The sequence below is a fragment of the Pelmatolapia mariae genome, linkage group LG14 (assembly GCF_036321145.2).
Source record: "Pelmatolapia mariae isolate MD_Pm_ZW linkage group LG14, Pm_UMD_F_2, whole genome shotgun sequence".
Classification (NCBI taxonomy): Eukaryota; Metazoa; Chordata; class Actinopteri; order Cichliformes; family Cichlidae; genus Pelmatolapia; species Pelmatolapia mariae.
Window position 1 is genome coordinate 13,186,520 of NC_086239.1, and position 13,958 is coordinate 13,200,477.

Below are 13,958 nucleotides of genomic sequence, written 5' to 3' on the forward strand. Positions count from 1 at the left end.
TCTTTGGGAACGCACGTCTTGCTCTTCTCTTTCTCAAAAACACTTTTCCTTCTCTCGTCTCGTGAGACAGATTTATCCACAGTCTTCTGCCAGAAACATTATGCGCAGAGAGAGTCAGCCAAGCTTCTGTGTTCAGCCAGGTTCCTTCCCTCGCAACCTCTGCCTGATGCGGCATCAAAGACACGCACTAGTCATTCTGATTTGTGTGGGTTTAAGCAAATTACTATCGTTATTAACCTGCCTTCTTTATTAGATTCGTATTGTGAGATTTCACATTTCAAAATGACACTTTTTTTCTTTCCTGCGTGAGATTCGAGTATGATTTAGAACAAACAGGAACAGTAAAGAAGAAGGAATGCTGACCTCTGTCGTTTTACCTCAGAGTCATAAGTTAAAGGTAGCTGTTGTGTGCTTTGGTCGTGAAGATGTTTCGCAAGACTTCAGTAGACTTATGGTCTATCCCTCGTGTCTGAATCCTTTGCCATGTGCGTTTAATCCTGCTGCATGTAATGTTTCTGGTGTTTGTCAGTTTGTACATTGACCAGTCTTTCAGTATCTATATTATGTTCTGCACCTGCACTGGAGGCCGACATACTGCATGAGAACAGCTGCTTTGTCAGATAGATAAATCTCAGTTTTTTTTAAAAAAAATGTACTAAAGAGAATTATTTCAACTTCTCTGCTTTCTTTTCACTCAGAATTAGTGTTGTGGTTTTTTTTTTTTAAGTCAGTAGTGCTTGTTGGTTAAATCAGGGCTTCACCTGTCATTGGACAAATTACAACACTGTTATTGATTGCAGCATGGCAGCAACTTTAACCCACATTTTGGCAACTTTACTCCTTTGGCGTTTTTACACTACAACTCTCATCATATTGTTTCGAGCCTCAAAAATCAGCACGAACTGGGTTTTGATGTAACAGAGAAAGAGAAAGGATTATCAGTATTTACAAAGAAAGCGCAGTGAATATTTCAGGTTGTGTGTTGGAGCTGGGCATTCTGAAACTTTTGTGATGGAACGTATTGCTTATATGTTAATGGGAGTTCTTCTCTTAAGGTGCAAAATACATTGAGGAGAATATTTAAATCAAGCACATAAACTGATTTGCTAATGTCTGTGACACACAATTTACTTGTTTCAGTTGTTGCGCTTTATATTGAAATTAACTGATTCCACTTGAGTTCAGAAAACGTTTTCAGCTGTAAATCTAACCACATGTATGAGCGCTATTTGGGGATTGCACTCACTGCTCTTTTACCCCATTTAGTAAATGTGGCGCTTAGAGACTAACTTAAGGGGAGCTGGTACTACAGGAAAGGAAGGAAAGCGTGAATGTGAGTGAATATTACACTCCCAGGAAAATAAATAGAAGACTTTTCTGTGATTTCAACCTAAAAAGGCAATCAAATTTCAGTATTTTGTTTACAGTTGCTAAAAACAGCAATTGGAGAATTAAAGAACATGTTTTTTTAGAGTGAAAATTGCAATTCATTAAATGACAATGAGTTTATTTTTTCAATTGCAAACAAGGCTTCCTTGGACTGCTCGTAGCAAACGACTTCCTGTCACTATTAATCCTGTCACTATTTCTTAAGATATAAAACAAAGTGCGTTGTGAGGACAAAGGATATGTCAGCCTTGCCTTTTCACCACAGCAGATTTAGACTTCAAAAGAGGCAAAATGTACACTGAGAAAAAGTCGAACATTCTGCCTCTGGTTTTAGTTCAAGTTACAATCCAGGCACTGCTCCCCCTCGCCTCTTTTCAGCACTCATCACTGACTGACTTTCTTGAACTGTTACTTTCTTTGGTGCTCTGGCCAAGTCGTGGTGGTAGAACCCACTGTGTGTTGTGCGGGCCAGCTGACCACCTGCTTCTCATTTCTGATGTGAGACAGTAGGCATCATCCAAGGAAATCTATGTCAGCCACTGACACCAAAGCCGGGGTGTTGACACTGGGAGGTCATAAACAGCCTGCATGTTGCCCGAAGCATGTGTTGAGACTCTGGAGCCGGCTCTGTAATAGTTCTATTTATCCCTGCTTGTGAATGCCACTCTGTCTCACTCTGTTAAGCCTTGGATTAGGCTTTGCTTTGGTTAGATTGGTGCATGTGTCTGTATAAAATTAAAAGACCGTGGGCACATAACAGCGTGAGGACAGAAACCATCTGGTCCTCACTAAAGAAGCCTTGGCTGCTTTCAGTGCACTTTTGGAACAGTTGTTATGAACGGTGCTTAAGACTAGATCTTGTTGTAGTGGGTGTTTTTAATGAGACATCGATCAACATCAGTAGAAATTACAACTTTCTTGCAAAAAGTTAATTGATATAAGTTGTGATATTATAGGTAGCAACATCCAAACAAACTTTGTTGGGAATGTATGGTAGAACAAAGATTTTCCTAACACAAACAAAGTCACCAGGCGGTGTGTCAATTAAACGAAGTATATGTAGCAACAGAAGTGGACTGGACAGTTTTATTTCCAGACTATAAATCTGAGGAACTCTGTTGACAGCCTCGTAGTTATTGCAGTTTCAGTGTAAATCACATTTTCTCTCATGGAATCTTCTTTCTTCATTTGAACTTGAATGTTTGATTCCGGGGACCTTGGCTGTCTATTATGGGATCACTTCTCACCCCAGTCACTGAGCTCCTGTCTGGACGGGATTTCTGTCAGATTAAACACAGCAATCTTTATCTATGTCAGTGTTTGAACACTTGTGTACATATTTTTACAAAGGTGTGAATTAGGTCGGGCTTGATTGTATGACATAAAGCTGAATGGATGATGGAGATGGAGTTGCAGGAACACGTCTGCAGTCTTTAGTGTGGTAGATTACAGTAGGTCGTCTCTGAAAGTTTTCTTCAGTGATTGCCGAATGAAAAGGCTTCAATACAACTGAAGTTCTCTATGACTGTATTAAAGTTTTTGGATGAGCTACAGAAATGGGAAACAGCTATAGCTATAGAGTGAGTGGCTTTTCCTGCAGAGTTGTTAGGATGACTGCAGTAAATAAAACAGTGGGAGACGGTGACTCAGTTACCACCAGGTCTCTTCTGTTGTGTATTTACTTTTGGTACAGGAAGCAGAGACTCTGTTTATTATGTGCATTTGACTATGTAAAACAGATTATAAACAGTCTGGCATAAATGGCTGCAGTTTTGTTTGGATGTTGAAATTATCTTTTAAGTCTTGGATTTTGTTGACTGTGTTTGTGCATTTTGTGTTTGAATTTTCGTGGTTCTCATACCTAAATGTTCTCATACCTAAATGTTGTTTTTGTCGTTAATGTGTTTGAACAGGACTGGCTCTAGAGCCCCGGTTTTTAAGACCAATATGGAGACCACTGGAAAAATATTAAGAGGTAAAACAATATAGACTGAAAGCAACACAGCAGTGTGCTTGTGAGAGGAAAAGTACTGCAGAGGTGTACTAAAGGTGTGCACTTTGAGTGCTGTGGTTAGTAAGTCTGGAAAAAAGTTACTAAAACTTAGCTTATCTGAAAGAAGGACATACAGCCAGTAATAATGCAAGCCCAGTAAATTAACAGATGTATCAATATGACACTTGGTTCATTAAGACATGGAAAAATCTGATGTATTATAATCAAGTATTTTATTAAATCATGTTTAACTTAATTACATTAAAAGACAGTTTTAGTCTTTATTCTTTCAGCTCCAGCCTCTGTGGTATTTAGCAGTCTAAGACTAAAGAATGAATAGAAAAATAGGAATTATGTTCAAATTTGATATATAAGGTCAGCAAGTATGAAAAAAGTCATCTGTTTTAGGATTCATATGTAAATTCTTTTGGAAAAATAGAAATAATTTAAAATACACAATAGTTTTCAGCCAACATAAAAAAACAAAACAACACAAGAAATAACATTGGCTATAATAGTCAATCTTCAGAACACTTTAGACGCTATTAAAAAGTTTTAGACCCTCCTACTCTCCACACACAGATGTCCAAGGGAACTTCAAAGAATGGTGATGCTATTTTCTGAGAATTGATTGGTCAGTAGGTGGTGATTTTATACATGTTGATCTCTAATCTGGAACCTAACCTGCTCTGTGTTAGCTCACAGCATATGCTACTGTGGTAGTAAGAAGTGAACCACCTTCATAGTACTGAAAACCAGAGTTAACCCTGAAGTTACCAGGGAAGATTAAGCTAGCTTTGAAGTACAGGTTCTTATACTATGAACCAAGTTCAGCATATCCAGGGTATCTTTTTGTTTTCTGAATTCACTTTTCTTACCACTGGCGATCAGGATAAGTGCTCACACAAAGTTGATTATTAACTTGTTAAATTAAACCAGAGTTTCCACTCCAGGTTGACATGAAAGGGGTGGCGTTGGCAGCATCTAACCAGTATAAAAAGGGCGTTTCATGGGTCATAACACTTTTCTTCCACAGAAAATGATCCTTATCAGTGCCACCTATTGCCAGAGACATCATCGGATGGTGTTTTAAAATTGCTAAAAATATAAAATATACACCAGTAAAATGAAAAACTGTTGTAAAGAAACATGGTTCAACCTGAAGTTACACAGACAAAACAAAATCCTGTTTTGTAGTACCGCCTTAGGGCTCTGGTTGTTGTGTTTCTAACATTTTAAACACATATTACCAGCAGGGAAGTTTCAGAGTGCCCAGTGACAAACTTTGGAACATCAACACTCATAACATGATTGAAGGTGTTTCTTTACTTTTTACATTTTTATTTTTATCATATAAATGCTGCTAATGATATCGGCAAATACCTAATATCGTCTGATATTGACTGATATATATGACAATGGTCGAACTTTAGTTGGGTTCTGCAGATTTTCAGACATTTGTACATATGTTAAACTCATTGCATGTTTCGTCTTGGGGTATTCTGTGGAGGTGTTAATGCAAACTCTTGTACCGTACGCTTTATTGTTTCCATTTTTCACGCAAGAAAATTAATGTTTCCTGAATATGCCATTTAGGACCAGTTCAGGGAACCTACTGGAAATTGTTAACTCTAATCCATTGGGTTTTGAATATAGCTAAACAAAATATTTACATCTTGGAAAATATTCAGGAAAAATGATTTGGTAATGACTTCACTTGGTATGGTGTATATCCTTTATAGAGCCTCTGCCAGTGTTTAGTCCTCTGTCTTCTACTGCTTTCACATGTCTTTGGCAGTAATATCACACATTCCTGGATTTGACTCTGGACAGCAAGAAAAATCTGTTCAGGATGAATTTTTACTGGTATGCCTGTTCCTGCTCTGAACTTTAACAAGAGTGTCAGTGAAACAATCTGTCCTTCAAGAAAGAGAAAGAAACCATAGTCTCCTGCAGGTCTCTGGAAGTAATTAAGCTCAACGATGTAGTCAAGCCAAAATATCAATATGTGGTTACAATAAAAACATGGCTGAGGAAAAATAAATAAAACTAGTCCTAGATTTAATTTGATAGAAATGTTCGTGAAGACCCAGAATGAAGGTGTATAACGTCTTAGTAGCTCCTGTGGTTGTTCTCACAAAACAGTAATGTCTTTCACAGGTTTGGAAGGAATCCTCTTAACTAACATACCATGCGGGGAGTTTAGCTTCTCTAAGTCTTTCCGTGCACTTAGGTCATAGCAGAGCTCCAGGTGAGTTTTAAGCATTGTGCTTTAACTCCTAAGCAACAGAAGCAGATTGTACTCACGCTTTCCCTAGTTCTTTCCCTCTAGGTACAAAGGAGTCATTTTAGAACAGTTGTAGTTCCAAGCTAAATCATTGTCAACAACTATGGTCTTAACACATTTTAACCTGGGATATAAGACAGCACTCTAAAGTCCCAGCTCACACATGTGCAGCAGGCAGTAATTTATTTAAATTATGACAACTGTGTGGTTGTAATGATGGCAGCTGGAGTGCTTATGTTGGTCTTGTCTGAAAGTTTTCTGCAACAATAATTTAAGTCATGGTTACTAAAGCGCTAAAGTCTGTGAGGTGTGGAAGTCATAACGTTTGTTTCTGACAGAACTGAAGTGCAAATGTGTAAATGACCTCTGACAGGTTGGTTGTTGCTTTGGCTAGCACTTTGTGCTTTTATTAATAGTGGTTAATGAAAAGCTTCACTGAAAACTAGGTTCCTGTTCATCTCTGGCGTAATATGTGCTTAATGACTGAGAAACCAATACCAGTCTCCCAAGACATGTTTTAAACACATGGTAGCGATCAGCTTTTGAAAACTGAGTTAAAAGCCGCAGATGCCTCTGGCTGAATACATCAGACCTTACAGCAAGTTAAAATTAAATGTTGAACCCTAATAGTGATTGGATGCCAGAGGTTTCCATGATCCACAGAAAAAACTGTATCATCATAGTCATAGTCATGTGTGATTTTTCAGGATAAACATAGTTTGTCTTCTTATTAAACATTGAGACTAAGACAGTGATATTGCTCGTTATGTGCTAGCGTTGCTTCCTTTGTGACCTGTGCGCCCAGTCATCCTGTTTTCATTCCTGAAGTCTCTATATGTGGATGTAGGAATCATATGCCGAGACACAGACTGTGAATATGGCTCGTCTAACAGCAGGAAACAGGGGGGAGCAAGGCAAGTGCTACATGATCAGCATAGCTATCAGAGGAGGGAGGAACATTAGATCAATTGCTGCCATGTGACAGGGAAGTAGCCACATGCTAAAAAAAAAAAACACCCCGGCATCTTTTCAAATGCATTTAGCTATCATTTTTATCAGGTTAATGCTGAACAGGCCGCAGCTAATGGTCTGTGAGATGAGCCATGTGCACTCAAGGCTCACTGTTGAATTCCTACAGTAGCAGTGGAGTTATTCTTCCATGAACCCGGTTTGGCTGTGCTCTATAGTGTTAGTATTGGGTTTAGAAAAATAAGCCTAAGAAAGAGGGCCCCTTTTTCGAGATTTTTGAAGTGGACAAGTGGTGAGTTTTCCACCAAGAAAGTGCCCCAGAGTTCTGAAAACTACTTTAGGGAAGTTAGCAAAAGGGATATAAACGTTTTTTGGCCTTCACTAATCTAAAACTGGAGAAATATCTGATATGCATCTGTTTGGCTATAAAGCAAGCAGTGCAATTCTGATTGTTTTTCAGTATGAACTTTTCTCAGAAGAAGATAAAAAAAAAAATGCTATCTTAACCTTTTGCTGTCTTGTAGGAGAAAATGAAAGAGCTGAAAGCACTGGGAGTCATTCAGGCCTACACACTTCACTAGTTTTTCTAACAACATGGTTTTCTTTATAACTCATGCTCTCGCTCATTTAAAGGTAAACTTTTCCTTTAACATATGACAGTAAGTAGGCAGCATTAGCAGTAAGGAGCATTAGGAGAAATGTTGGAAGTGAATGGTGAAAGTTAGAACATGCTGACGCTATGTAACTTAGTGCATCTTCCTACGTGTGATATTTCACAAAAGCTAGAAAGATCCTGACATGGATGTTGTTTCACAATGAAAAGTAAATAGTAACGTTCAAAGCTTTATTAAACTGAAAAATCATTCTTAGCATGATTATGTTTATTCCACATCTGAAACGGCAATACTGAGATGCTGAACAATCTTGTACCTGTAGTACAGTTAGGCATAAATCTACATCCATGTTTCATCCTCTTTGTGGAAGGCATTTTTGAGGAAGATGGTTTTCCCAGATGTTGAAGAAGACTTCAATGGAATTATGGGGCAAAAAGTTCAAATAAGACTATCAAGTCAGGGGCTCCAGTTCAACTTTTTTTAATCCCAATTAATGAACTGGGTTTTCATTTTGGAACTTTGGTAATTACAGAGAAAAAAGGTGGTGTTGTCCGTGGATTAAATGTTGGGGAAGAAAGCAGAATAGCACACAGTTGTTGTGATTCATGTCTCTTGTACTGCACTGTCAGAGAACAAATAAGGTTTTATTATTTACTATTAGGAAATGAAAGATAAGAAAAAAAGCATGTTTACACCAAGTAAATAATCTGTGTCCCCCTAAAACATCTGATCCATCCTTACAATAAAAAACAAGTTTTGAAGAGACAAATGGGAAGCATGTGAGCTGCACAAGTGAGTTCACCGCATGGTTGAAAGTGAGCAGGGCTAATTGTTTGTCACATAGAAAATTAAGAGCGAGGAGAAAGGAAGCTTTTCAAAATACTTTCTCACATATCAATGCGTCATATTAACATACCCAGCTATCCAAAATTAGGGCTTTCCATCACCAATGACCAGCTCTGCCTTTTACCCCCTCTGTTATTGTATGCTTCAGACGGGACTTAAAGACAGTTGGCATTCTTCCTAAATGTTCTGAGCCATGATTGATTGTATCCCTTCCTCAAGCTCACCATATCTTGAAAACAAGCCACCTTTTGTCTCATCTTTAGTTGCCACTGAGCAGATTGTTGAAGCTTACTTCCTTCTCTGTGACAGGTTCTTTAAGCTCCCCAGCTGTCCCTGAATAACCTTTGACCTTTCGGTATGGTTCACAAGGCCTTTTGCTTTTTCTCCGCAATGGGACACTTCTACATCATAGCTAAAACACATTTTCAGCTTCGATAAATAATAATAAATAATATATATATATACATATATGTAAAACAAATAACTAATGGAGGAATGCACTGGAAAAAGATACAAAATCATCACTTGGAACAGCTCACATTTGAAATATTACAGCTCATTGGCAAATAGCAGTTATGTGGAGCTGCTGAAGTAGAATAGCAGTTGAAGAATGTTTCCTGTTTCATGAACGTTTCCAAAAGTTCGTGGTGTATATTTAGAGCATAATCTCACAGTTTAAATAATCTTTTTGGTAATGTGTAACATTAAGTTAAATAAAAAGGCTGAAAAATTGCCTGTTATTGTAGAGAAGTGTGAGCTGATGCTTTTTCTTTACTGGTCTGTCTGGTAAGTATTTCTTTTCACAGTTAACTTGCCATAATAGAAACAAACCTAGAATAGGTGGGAAATAAACACCGGTCCTGCTCCAGACCCAAATTCCATCTATTAAGGAAGAATCAGTAAATCTACTCTGGCTTGAATTTCACTTACGACAACTGAAGCTCTGCTGCATTCATTGAAGAGTGCTGAGAGAGACAAATCATGCAGCCAAAGCCTGCTGATTCAGTTATTGATCCAGACTTGTATCTTTAAATGTTTTACCATGAGGAAAATGGGCACATTGCTGAGGGTTTGTTGATTTATTTAATGTTAAGGTAGTTTTTTTTTTCTAGGAGAAGGAAAAACGGTGGTCCTTGGAGAAACTGGAAAGAGGGGGGTACTGTATGCTATGCTGAAGACAGTAATGTCAATAACACCTGATGAGATATGCAGGAATAAGGACTTGGTGGTTGATAGTTGTCTATGGAGAACACAAAAGCATTCAAACAGCTGTCCTCTCTGTTCGGCCTAACTGATGGGAAACACAAATCACTTCCATTCATAAATGAAGAAGAAAACAGTTTCCGTCTTGTTTTGAGCTTTATCAAGATAAATACATGGATACATTACAAGAAGACGAAAGCTCTGACAGAAGGCTCACAAAGCCATCTGTTGCAACAAGTTGAGATCACATAAATCGATAGCTTCCTGATAAAATAAGTTAGTTTAAGAATGCACTACTTTGGCTCTATGGTGACCCCTTGGGTAAGGAAGGAAGCAGCTGAAAGTACCTTCTATTGATGACTGTCTGCAGAGATTTTGAGGCTGAATTATGTAGAACTCTATAATTAATTAAAAATACATTAAATTCCTGCATATATGTGACGAGTTAAATGGAAAAACATTTTTGTTTTTTCAGTCTTCTCATTAAAATAAGTGCTATTCAGTAACGATGACAGGGCGACACAGTTCACTTCGCTAACACGTTTCTTTTTAAGCGTTGCGTTGTTTTGTGCTGGAAAAAGCTGGATTTTAAAAATGCCTTGAAAGGCACTAAGTGAACACTTCTCCCTGCGCACCATCTTGATGGTGATGACAAATGACCCTGAGCTAATACGGAGAGCTCATTAAGGCTCCAGGGAGCTGCAGGATCAAAGTGGGGATGTGTGAGTGGGGGGGCAGGGCTGTAAGGTTAAGAGTCTATGTCACTTCCTTGTGAGTTGATGAAAAGTATAGAACAGGGCTGTGTCTCTGTGGAGAGCTACAGGTATGCGCATGTGTGTGTGTGTTTTCCCGGATGGGCATAAAGTTTGTTAGAGCCTCATCTTGTTAAAGATGAATGGGAAGAGTGTTGGACTTCCATGTAAGTAAAGGCTTGTAACGCCAAAGCTTACATTATTTATGTATATTTTTCTGAGGAAAACAATGTGCTAATTATAAAAATAAAACAACTAAGGAAAAGTGATTTACAAAGAGCTAAACCTAAAAGATAAATATCTGTAATATCAGCACTGATCATTGTCTCCTTCAGAAATTCTTGAAATTAATTGTGAATCTGTGTCTCCCTTTACATTACCCAGAAAACCCTGCATGCCCTTGGAAACCAAGTGTGGGTGTGGCCTGAAAAAGAAATATGGCGACCCATCCTTTGTTTCTGAGGTCCTGCAGAACTCTGCAGACTTCTAAAATCCTGTAACAACTAATGTTCAAGCGAAGCATTCAATTTATGAGGATATTTGTCACGGCTGCTGCTTTTCCTTGCTTCTGATTTCACCCACTGTAAAATATGGAGCCATATAGTATCTCTTTTTCTCCACAGGGAACACACATGGTTGCAATAATTCAGCATCGCTCGTCCAAACTACGGCTCTTTGCATCACATCGCATGAAAGGATTTGAATAGGCTATTGATAACGCATCTTGCGTGCTCAGCTGGAGACAATTTTGTCTAAACTGACTGCTGTGGCTTTGTGCCGTTATCAGGAAGCAGCTTTCACATACACAGACTCAAATCCTTTCTTTATTTTTTATTTTTTTTGAGAATGCAGATGTGGAGAAACAGATATATTATCAAGTATTTTACCTGAACAACATAAACAGTTTTTCATACCCTGTTGTCTTTTATTAACTCTGGCCAAATCATTGGTTGCTCCATGGGTGTCTTCCCCCTGCAGGATCAACATAAGAGTACTGCTGAGTATGTTAAAATCGAAAACCTTGTTTTTTTCCCCCCGAAACCAAAGGCTTTGTTTCACGGCTTATTGAAAATGCGTGTGCCTTTTGATTAGCCTTTGCATGAATAGTTAGATAGCGGTATATTGAAGAAATAGGACATTATTCCTTCATTACCCCTTGAAAAGCTAAACAAATCTTAAAAACCACCATTAAAAGCATGTTATTTTATAATAGCATGTTAATAAAAAAAGATTATGAGTTTCACAAAGTGATATAAAGACTAATTTAAACAAACACTGTTGTCGTGTTCCTTCAATCTAATAAAAACAAGCTGCCAAACGATGCATTTTTTTTAAAGGGATGCTGTTTCCTGTTTTTTTGCTCAAACTGTTTCTCCACATTGAGATTTTAAAATTTCCTGTTATTCAGAATAAACAAACTCAATGTACAGTGAGGGGCCACATTTAATCTTTTTAACAGATGGCGACAAGATACTAAATAATATTTCCTTTCCACCCTCTCTGACAGGAGATGTCTATATCTGATGTCTGCATATCACTGACAGCGTATCCCTTTTCAAAACCAGTCCTGAAACAGTGTATCATGGACCAGAACTAGTGTGGCGAAAACAGCATTGTAACATTTAACATTCATTGATCAGGATAAATTCTATGCAGCTATCTTTGGATTGTAGGGATGATAGGTGCCAACCTCATCTGACCGTGTATAAGTAATGGCGTGGGATAGTAAAGGTGGTATGAAAGATTGTAGTGTTTTCAATAGAAAGCAGTTTAAACAGTGGGGACTTCAGTAAAACAGAAATATGCAAAAAAAAATAAAAAAAAGAAAGTATTTCTGTATATCAAATGAAAGCACATTTTACAAACAAAAAACAATTTAAAGTAATGCCATAAATTAAAATGTCTTCCTTTGTTGCTCGATTATAACTACTGCAGATGTTAGTGACATTTACCAGACCTGCCTGTTATAAATCTTCAGCCAACAATCTACTATAAAAATAATACTTAGAGCAATATCTCATTGCCATGTGTCATAGATCATTCATATTAATAGGGTTTCTTGTTACCGCTTCATGTATATTAGAAGATAAAGGAACATTTGTGTGGTGAAATCACACCAGATTAAAAGGTTGGGAAAACCAAGTAAGAAGTAAGGTTAGATAAACATAGTAAGACTTTGAAAAGAGTTTTAATGCCAGTATTTTTTTTTTAAATTTGTCCTCAAATGAGGACTTTTAGTTGGGTAGTAGAAGGGACACTTAGAAGATCTCCTCAATTCCATTGACATGCCTTCTGTAGAGGAAGCAGAGTCTAGGGACAAAAGGGATGACTAAGCCATCACTGGAGGTGAGGTCACTGAGGTAGTTTGTCAAGGCCTCTGGAGTGGATGAAATTTGTTTCTCAAGGCTCTGTATGTTGTGGGGTTGTCACAGCTAACACGCATATGCAACGTTTGTGGAAGTTGGGGAGATTGTACCTGGACTGAAAAACTTGGGTGGTGGATCCCCTCTTCAAGAATGGGGTTTGCTTCATGTGTAGGGGGATCATACTCCTCAGCCTCCCCTTGCGAGGTCTTAGTTTATCTCTTTTGGTGTGCCCTGTGGGTAAAGAGACTGTTAGGTTCGGTGGTCTCAGGATTGTGTCTCTTGCACTTAAGCAGTTTGTGGTTGAGCAGCAGGGATGAGACTTTCTCCTGTTCTTTCATTGTGCTTCATGAGTGCACTGATCCTTAAATCCTGTCAATAGACTTCAATTTTATTTGTATATCACTAAATCACAACAACAGTTCCTCAAGATGCTTTGTATTGTAAGGTAAAGACCCTACAATAATATAAACAAAAAAATAAAAAGAAAGGAAAGAGGCAAACAAACAAAAACCCTACAAAGAGTTTATGATGCAGTGAGGCCAAAAATCTTTTTGTCGCATTTAATTAAGCTGCAGTGTTTTGTTAATTGTGAATTAACTTAGTGAACTTAGCCTTCAATGTTCTTCTTTCAGATGTTAACGAATGTGAAGTGGATGAAGGCGGCTGCGAGGGGTACTGTTGCAACACCATTGGCAGCTACTACTGCAAGTGCCCTGAAGGCAGGATGCTGGGGCCAGATGGCAAGGCCTGCAATGGTAAGGTGGACATCTAGAAATAGCTGGCATACAAACACTGACTCTCTGGGTTAACTTCATTGTTATTAATATAATATAATATAATATAATATAATATAATATAATATAATATAATATAATATAATATAATATAATATAATATAATATAATATAATATAATGTGCCTGTGAATTTGTTATCATTTAGTAGCGCTAGGACTCTGTTCTCTGTAACCGAGCTCATGTAATTCAGTACTAATGACTACTGAGTACTGAGTGTCATGTTTGTATGTCCCAGCTTGTGTAACCCCAGAGCAAGACGGCCCCTAGCTGGTTAATTACGACATCACTATAAAGCTTTTTGCACAGAAAGCCCTAAATGCGATCATCTTCTCTTCCAACATTTTATGACAGTCCACTTTCCTGCTTCAATTTACCTTTAGTCTGAAATCATAAATGCACTGAGTAATTAGTTACGAGAACTACAATGAAGGCATTTTTGCATGGGCTTACTTTGGCTGCTTGTCTGCCTGTGGTCAAGTTTTTCCCAGCGAGATAGCATCGCAATCAAGACACAGTCACGGAAATTCTGTGCAAGTTCATTAGGGTAAAAAATAACGTTATGATTGGCACCTAATGTCTCTACCCGTCAGTTGTTTTTTATTTTTGATGCAACTTCCCATTTGAAACAGTTAAAGTTACGGCACCAAAACTGCTTGGTTAGGAAAAAATAATTATGACATTGCAGGAAAACACTGGTGTGATCCATTTTTTAAAGTATCTGTCCATCTTCTTCTCCTTCCTAA

The 13,958-nt window shown here is 37.9% G+C and overlaps 1 protein-coding gene across 1 annotated transcript in view; it reads left to right on the top strand.

Moving 5' to 3' along the window:
- megf6 (multiple EGF like domains 6) overlaps window positions 1-13,958 on the top strand; it is a 54,551-nt gene that overhangs the window by 3,687 nt on the left and 36,906 nt on the right. Inside the window, exon 5 of the mRNA XM_063493955.1 lies at window positions 13,052-13,174. Within this exon, the coding sequence (XP_063350025.1) occupies window positions 13,052-13,174 (123 nt within the window). The remainder of the gene's footprint in view (window positions 1-13,051; window positions 13,175-13,958) is intronic.